General features: G+C 45.6%; 1 protein-coding gene across 1 annotated transcript; it reads left to right on the forward strand.

The window, feature by feature from the left end:
* The first annotated feature begins 1,410 nt into the window (after positions 1 to 1,410).
* LOC109777509 (tetraspanin-18) lies at positions 1,411 to 4,614 on the forward strand. The gene is made up of 6 exons (XM_020336136.4): positions 1,411 to 1,727; positions 1,830 to 1,929; positions 2,071 to 2,151; positions 2,245 to 2,349; positions 2,552 to 2,746; positions 4,186 to 4,614. Exons 1-6 carry the CDS (start codon positions 1,537 to 1,539, stop codon positions 4,252 to 4,254), a joined length of 741 nt encoding a protein of 246 aa, XP_020191725.1. The 5' UTR covers positions 1,411 to 1,536; the 3' UTR covers positions 4,255 to 4,614.
* The last annotated feature ends 3,901 nt before the right edge of the window (positions 4,615 to 8,515 follow it).

Raw genomic sequence — 8,515 nt, forward strand, 5'->3', positions numbered from 1 at the left:
CACTAACCATGACGGGTGTCACCAAAACATACGTCTTTAAATGTCTGCGGACATGTCTTCGAACATCAAAATAGGAGGCAGCTATCCAACATGTCTTCGAACATCAAAATACGTCTTTAAATGGAGAGAAGGGAATGAGAGGAAAAAATGGGGTTATGGTGGGATTTGAGGCTGAGTAGGTGTGCCTGAACTCCCCTAGTTTGAGGAAGATTTGATTTGATTTTGGAACATTCAGACCAGTTTATGAACATTTGACGACTCCCGTTGGATAGCAAAAAGTATCCTCCTGCTTGGTTCAAACAACATTTTTTGGGGGGGGGGGGGGGGGGTTGATTCATGTCGGAGTTTTTTTTAATTATAAACTTTATTGATTAGAAATATAAGGTTATGTACAATTTCGTCCATACGCTCCTCAAACCAAACCTTAGTCGCAGAAAATTTAACCTACCAAGTTCATGACCTACCTTATTTGTTTTCTCATTACAATGTTCAAACCTAGTAAGAGGAAAATCACAGACGAATAAATAGCAATCATAAAAAAATGCCACCATCGCTCCCGTCCAACGTCCTTTATTCTTCATGGTATTATGTCTTCCATATTTTTAGAATTAATAACAAGGCAATTGCATCCTGCCTTTTGTGCAAGAAATAAGCCGAATCTTCATAGCCAAAGTTTCTGCCATTAGGACGTCAACACACCAATCAATCTTTCAATTTCTGCCAACAATGAATTTTTCTTTATCATCTCTGAATACAGCGTTAGCTGTGCCCCTAAGCACATGATCAAAAGATGCATTAACATCAAGCTTTACAAAACTCATAGGAGGTCTAATCCATCCTTCTATTTTACTAGTTGCATTGCGGGAGCAAGCATTAACAACATTTGCCGTTATAGCATGAATCCCCATAGAAGTGTGGTACGCATCTTGAGACTTTCCTTTATGAACCAATCTACGTCTGGTCTATCCCATCATAAGTCCCAAGCGGTAATAGCAATCGATTCACGAGCTTCTTGAGGCCCAATGTAGATAGACCCCGGTTTGGCGTAAGAAGTAAGAATTCAAGGATCGCCTCTCCCGCTCGGTCAAGCTTTGTTAATCCCTCCGTCCATTCCCTACTTATTCCAAACCCTTTGCTTTCTGAGGAAGAAACACCATATGATTTGTATCTTCTGGCCCATTAAAACATGAGGGTAAATGGGCGAAATTTCTAGATGTCTATTGATAAGCGTAACACGACACGGGAGAGTGCCAGTACGCCAAACGGGTGACATGACACGGATTCACGCTGGAGTCGGCGTTGCTTGTAACAGAAAACACAAAACACAGAACATGGGTAGGTGCAAACTAACTAACATGCGTGGCCCACGTTTCAGAGATGGGTAGCTGCCTGCCCTAGTTGGTCCACCTCCAGCTGGCCTCGTCCTCCTCAATCATCCATCTTCTCCCCCCAAATCCAGCGGAGCTTCGCTTCCTCTTCCTCTTCTTCTCCCCTCAACCCAAACCCAAATCCAAATCCCCCAACCCACCGGCGGCGATGGCGCGCGGCGGCCGCTCCGAGAAGGGCGGCGGCGGGTGCGGGCGGTGCTGCCTGGGGTTCCTGCTCAAGCTCCTCGCCTTCCTGCAGGCCTTCGCCGCCCTCTCCGCCGTCCTCTACGCCGCCTCCATCCTCTCCCGGTGGGCGCGCCACCATGAGCTCCACATCCACCACCTCCTCCCAGACCTCTGGTATGTACGTACTAGTATATGTCTTCTATCTCCATCCCTCGACCCACTTCCCTTCCCATCTGTATCTGTATGTAATGCTGATCCAACTTTTTCGGCTCGCAGGTTCGCGTGCGCCGTCATGGCCGCCGGCCTCCTCTACTGCGCCATCCTCCTCGCGGGCTACGTCGCCGCCGAGATCAGCAGCGGCTGCTGCCTCTGCTTCGTAAGATCCACCACAACTCACACCCATTCATCCATTCCCCCTCGTGCCTGCTTGTGAATAGTCATATTCATATTCATTCCTAGTGATTGATGTATCCGTACTAATCGATCATTTGTTGCTGATGATAACAACTGATTCCAGTACACCGGCTTGGCAATGGTGATGATGCTGCTCGAGGCCGCCGTGGCCGGACGCATCCTCCTCAACGAGCACTGGATCCAGGTGGATTCACTGGATGCACATTCATTCCCCTGACAGCAATAAGTTCAGTTCAGTTGATAAAACCAGATCACTCATCGATTCCTCTTCTTGCAGGATCTGCCGTATGACCGCACCGGAGAGCTCCAGAACCTCGTCTCCTTCGTCCATGACAACCTCGACCTCTGCAAATGGGCTGCTCTCGCTACCGTTGCCACCCAGGTGCGTCAGATTGGCATGAACAAGCATTTTCATCAGCTCAAACGGCACACCAAGTATACACATGCCTTTAAGTTGGATGCTCCAACTAAGGCTCTTTCACAGTAATTTCTATTGGTAATAATAACTAATAATAAGATAAACAAACATGCTCTGTTTTCCTTTCCACCCTGAAGAGGATGATCTGATCTGTTTACATGTACAGGCACTCTCGCTTTTGTTGGCGATGGTTCTACGAGCCATGGTTTCACCCACGAGTAGCGACTACGACAGCGATGAAGATTTTGTGGTCATAAGGAGGCCGCTGCTTATTGCCCAAGGTGCTCCATCCTATCTCCCTACCACGGCTGACCCCAGAGGTGTCCATCCGAACCTATGGAGCTCATCAATGAGGCAGAAGGTGAGAATTGCTTACCCTCCAATGCTTACTTGCTTGCGCTGATTTCAGATGGGACTATTTAACTTAAGCAAGAGTGCGGTATCGTTAATGACAATACGTTTGCTATGTCTGTGCAGCACTTTTCATCCTAGCAAACTGAAGAATGTTTTGAACCATTAATCAAGCACATATTTTGTTTCATCGAAAAACACACACATATTTTGCTCTTTGGTTTCATTTGTCAAAATTATTTTGCTGGAAACCTTTATATCTCAAAACTTGCTGTTACTCTCATGAGTCATGACCTTCAGCTGCTCGATACCATAATTATCTTGTACTCTACTACTACTACTACATGTGTAGTCCAGCGCAGGATTTAGAACACAGCCTGATTGTAGCGCACTCCATAGCTGAAGCATTTCTAGACGAGTACAAATTCGTTTTGTTTACTCCTACAAGGCTATAACCAAGCAAGCAATCTAAAGAAAAAGGTGCTGAAGTTGTATTTTTGTATGCTGATAAGTGATTACACATTATCTAGGTTGGATCATATGCCAGCTTTAGGGTCAAGTTAGCACTATCCTTTCTACCTTTTCAGTACATCGAAGACGCAAGCCATTTGTGTCGTTGAGTTGTAAAGACTAAAGACAAACTAGTTGGCTGGAAACCGTTCGCATACATTTCTTTAGTAGAGATGCAACAATAATGTGGAGCACGTTGATTGCAAAAGTAAAGTAAACAAAAAGGAGACTGCTATTGTCTTGCTGCAGTTACACACGCCATTGTTTTAGAGTCATAAACCTTGTGCAAGTTGGAAAACAAATTTTGGCAACCTTATTATATGAACCAAACATGCCCTCAGTGGACATTGTAAATGTATTGACGTCCCAACAGTGAGTCCTGTATTTCTACTTGAGATTGTGTCTGCACATCACTCTTCTCCCTAGCAAACTGAAGAATATTTTGAACCATTAAGCAAGGACGCATTTTTCTCTTTGGCTTCTATTCGTCGAGCTTATTTTGCTGAAGACTTTTATGTCTCAACATTTGCTGTTACTCATGAGTCATGATGCTCACCTGCTTGATAGCCTCTCTCATAATACTCAATTGTTTTTCCTTTTTCTCTACTGTAATTGTTTTGTACTCTACTGCATGAGTCTGACAATCTAACCTTATGCGAAATCTTATTATCTTGCTGCAGTTACTCACTATTATTTTATAGTATGAAAATCTTAGAATGCCCGACAAACGTTTCATATACCATGAAAGGCTATGACGATCTAACCTCAAGTGAAATGGCAAAAAAATTGTGCAACTTTCTTATATGAACCAATCATGCCCTTAGTTCGACACTGAAAATGTATTCCCATCCCAACAGTCCTGTGTTTCTTCTTGATTACTATATCAACTGAAAAGATCAATGCCAACTAATCCGTATTTTCCTCCTGTGTGCCCTCTAGTATGGACTGAACTCCTCAGGGGACTACACCTACAACACACTGGGTCAAAATGCAGCGCCACCGCAGTGAGAAGCTTCTGTGTGACAGGTGATGAGGAAGGAAGGGCATGCATGGCCTTGTTGGAAGCACCTGTGCAGCATATTTGTAGTATATTGTGATATTCCATGGTGTAATGCACACTACATACATTTGTGCACCCATTCACCCTGTCAATCTCGACTCATTGTACATAGTTCCATCATTAGTGAAGATTATATATGTGTGGCCCTGGTTGGCTAGTTGGAAAGGACTTGTTGTCAACATTTCGTTGGATGTTTGTTAAGCTAGCTAGATAGCAGTTTATCAAGTGAAAAAAGATCTTGTAAAGTTATGTTACTAGCACAGTCTCACTTGTTTGGTGAGATAGTATTGTTATGCCGCCAAGTATTACATGCTATGTGTCTGTTCTTAAACCTCCTCTTTTGGGTGCAGCAGCACTTTTTAAAAAAGATCTTTCAGAAGTATACTATGCTAAATAACATAGTTTTTTTTTTTGAAACGGAGGCAAAATTTTTGCATAAAGATTTCGGAAGATTTTTGTTGCTCGCCATTGTTCAAATGTTCATATGATGGACCAACCTTGTTTCTTGTTTTTTGTTTTGAAAGGAAAGGATCACCCTGGCACGAGGCGCCGGTCGTGCGTGCGCGCCCACGCAGACCTCACGTACGTACTTACGCGGTACGCCACGCACCCTCCCGCGTCTCCTGTCGGTCGACGCTGTGGTGCGCCCGCTCGCTGGTGCGACCGGGACGGGGACGGATTCCGTGACCATTCGGCGGTCGGTGATCGGCTCTGCCATCTGCCTCACAGCTTCGCCCGTCGCACTCCCAATGCAAGGTTCCACGTGCTCCTGCTCACTGACTGAACAGTCCTACCAGCTAAAGGCCCCGCCCCTAACGGCCAAGCTAAGCAAGATGATGCCCACCGCACATGCATTTGCCCCCGCCCCGATCTTCTGCTGCAACCCTTTCTCTCCCTCTCTTTGTTTCCTTGTGCGCGTGCTCGTGCGCTCTGGGGCTAGTTCACTCATCAGAGACAATGCGCACGTATTCTGAATTACAGGTCCATGGCTGGATTCAGAGGAATAGCACATTTTTTGGGTGTGCGCACTGCAGACACAAAATAAACCTCTTCTTGTGCCCCTTGGGACTCTCTAAATCGATTAATCAAGATGAGTCGATTCAGGCCTCACGCAGACTGACTGACTATTCGGCAGAGGAAATTCAGGCACCAAAAATCAAGAGGAGTCGATTCAGGCCCGCACTCGTAGAACAATCAACGGCACACACATCAATCAACACGGGTATAATTAACAACAACAAGAGAGACTTGCAACAAGAGAATGACTTTAGCTTTACAGTCCGATCGAATTCAGCAGAAATTGAGATTATTCTTCCACCCAACACGCATCAGTCAGAAAATTCAGACACCAACCAAACGCCTACCACCACAGAACCACTTGCCTGCCTTCAGAGCCGCCGATCGTGGTCGAGGCTCCCACCACCGCACCGCCATGATGCCAGGTCAGGTCAGTAGCACGGGACGACGACGCAGCGCCTGCGCCGGGGCTGCGGCGAGCAGACGACGAACAGCAGCATGATGACGAAGGCGGCCATGATCAGCGGCAGCAGGTTGAACCCCGCCTCGTCCTCCTCCTGGCTGCAGCACATCTTCCCCATCCCCGATCGCTCCCTTTTCTCACGGACGGACGGTGGAGAGACGAGGAGTTTCTTGGCTTGGCTTGGAGGACGAGGAGGAAGAAGGGAAGAAGTTGTTCTTTCTTGGGGCAGTGGGATTTCTGCTGCATCTATCTTAAAGACCTCTCTCCCCCTCTCCGCGTCCGGTGGGTCGGTCGGTCGTCTCTGAATGAAACTTCTACACTATTTCCCTATGGCATTTCTGAAGTTGTGATGTGAATGAAAGGGTCTCCTCTCCCTGCTCGCTCGCTTGCGTGCTTTGTGGTGGTTGCGACGTCGCCGTCGACCTCTTCTATTCCGCTTCCATGATGGGATTTCTTTTCGCTTGTTGGGACCGTCTGGTTGGGGACGCGACAATAGAGTCGAGTCCACCAATCCATCAATCAATCACCTACGCACCCACCGCGAGGACAGACCCAGAGCTAGCCCACTACCAACAGATCGATCAGGATGGCCGGATGCGGTTGCTATTGGCAGCAGGTAGCTACGTAGGAATGCAGCATGCTTTAGTTTAGTTAGTTAATTACCAACTGACAGCACAAGTGGTCTGGTCAATGCGTGCTCCTCTGTGTTGGTACGTACTGTAGTTGACAGTACAATCGTACGTAGTGTCATTATCGCCTGGCGATTAGTCTGAACCTCGGTTGATTTGGACGCCGGTGAAAAGCATGGCTGCAAGCAGCCGCCGGCTCTACTGAAAATTCCGTGATGGTGAAAGGCCGGACTTTGTGTTTTTGCTGCCCTGTTTAAGTTTTAATGCGTGTTGTTCAGCAACCAGCATGATTCTGTGCAGTATAGATATCATTGACATTTGCACTGAAAGCATGGTATGTATGCATGATTAATTGAGCACGCAAGTGGCGATTACTCTACGACAATTTGGGCACTGATGCGCGCATGGATCGTATACTTTCATTTTCATACCAAGAACAACTTGCTGTCAGTGTACGACCTTGATCGGGTGCTTGCCGCGACTAGGTCAGGGTCTCCCACCTTACTAAATCCTAATGTAAACATGCATACCATCGCGAATTCCCGATGATTGAGACGGCAATGCTACTATTCCTGATGCATCATTGTATTGCCATGCGTTTATTCGTTTTGAAGAAAGGAGAAGCTGACGTGCACCGCTAAGGTACACGCCGACCTAAATTAAAAAAAAAAACTGCATTTGCCACTCTTTTTCTCTGTGCGTGTGGGGCCCTCAACATTTCAAGTTCGGTTATTATATTGAAGGAATTTCACCCCCTCCTTTTGCACCTGTTTGTATCATTGACAGGAATGACGCCATTTAAGGAATTTTAATCCATTTAATGAAATGTGTGCCGCATTTTACCCTTTTTTTCAGTATGTTCTGTCAAGCTGGTGTGATTTCTATTTTTTTAGGGAGTGTAATTTCTATCAAAAATGACAAATGAGGGTGCTAGAAAGTGGGACTTACTTTTTTCGTTTATTTTTGTGTGATAGTGGATGGTACAGGTTGGAGGAAATATGTATAATTCATATACTTCACATTTTGGTTAAAAGATGGTGTCATGTTAAGTTCAGTTCAATAGTTTTCTCTTTTTATTCATCATTTGGTCACATACTTCATAGGTTTTATTATTTTTCAAATATAAATTGAGAGCATTCTTTTATCGGAACATTCATGCATTATTTTCTTACTAGTTTTAGTTGTTTTTAAGCACCCATTCACGCGTTTGTTTTAACACGGTTCCCGTGGTAGTGCACATGACATAATCTAGTTTCATCTAGAATCACTTCCCAATTTACCAGAACATTTCTGCCTATTAATTGTATATTATTTTCTCAAATAGCTTAAGCAATTGTACAATACTTTATAGAGTTAGAGTTAATTCCACTTTTATCGGATTCAGGGAATCGTTTTCCTCCACCAGATGTAGCCGCCATCTCTCCTATTCAAGAAAAAGTTAGAGTTCCTCTGCCTTCCGCCGTTGCCGATCCGCCTTGTCGCCGGTGGCCCTAGTACCATGGAGGCGCGGTGGACCCTGGCCCTTGCTAGCGGGAGGGATCTTCCTTCGTTTTTAGGTTTGTGAGTTCGTTTAGGGTTTGTGTCCTGCTCAGGAGGCAGTGTCGGTTTCCTGAAGATAGAATAAGGTTCTCCTCGCCCAGCCCTCGTTCCGATGATGTGTTTAGCACCGATGGTGATCATGTGGAGGTGTGTCTTCAAACGATCCCGCAAGATTCGGTCGTGCTGGTCTTTGGTGGATTTGCTTGGATCCATTTTTTGGGTCTTTATTCATGTGTATACTGGTTTGATCGTTTCGATCTACGCTACACTTCAATGGCGATGGTTGCTGTTCTGATGCGTCGGTCCTATGGGGCCTTAGCACGACGATTTTCCGACTGCCTACTACAATAAATTTTGTCCGGCTTTGGTGAGGGAGGGGCGATGACGGCGGCACACCTTCGGCTCACTTCAGTGCTTATAGTCGTCGCTAGATGGTCTATGAATCTGGATGTAAATTTTATTATTTATGGTGTTTATTGTACTGCCGTGATTAAAGTTTAATATATCGAAAGTTTTCTCGTAAAAAAAATGCCGCATCGTTGTGGCGTTCCTCCAAGAAGT

The sequence above is a fragment of the Aegilops tauschii genome, chromosome 3, assembly GCF_002575655.3.
Source record: "Aegilops tauschii subsp. strangulata cultivar AL8/78 chromosome 3, Aet v6.0, whole genome shotgun sequence".
NCBI classification, from domain to species: domain Eukaryota; kingdom Viridiplantae; phylum Streptophyta; class Magnoliopsida; order Poales; family Poaceae; genus Aegilops; species Aegilops tauschii.

Coding starts and splice junctions, on each gene's coding strand:
- LOC109777509 (XM_020336136.4), top strand. CDS start 1,537: ATGGCGCGCGGCGGCCGCTCCGAGAAGGGCGGCGGCGGGTGCGGGCGG. Junction 1,728..1,829: donor CACCTCCTCCCAGACCTCTG/GTATGTACGTAC, acceptor TTCGGCTCGCAG/GTTCGCGTGCGCCGTCATGG. Junction 2,152..2,244: donor TCAACGAGCACTGGATCCAG/GTGGATTCACTG, acceptor CTCTTCTTGCAG/GATCTGCCGTATGACCGCAC.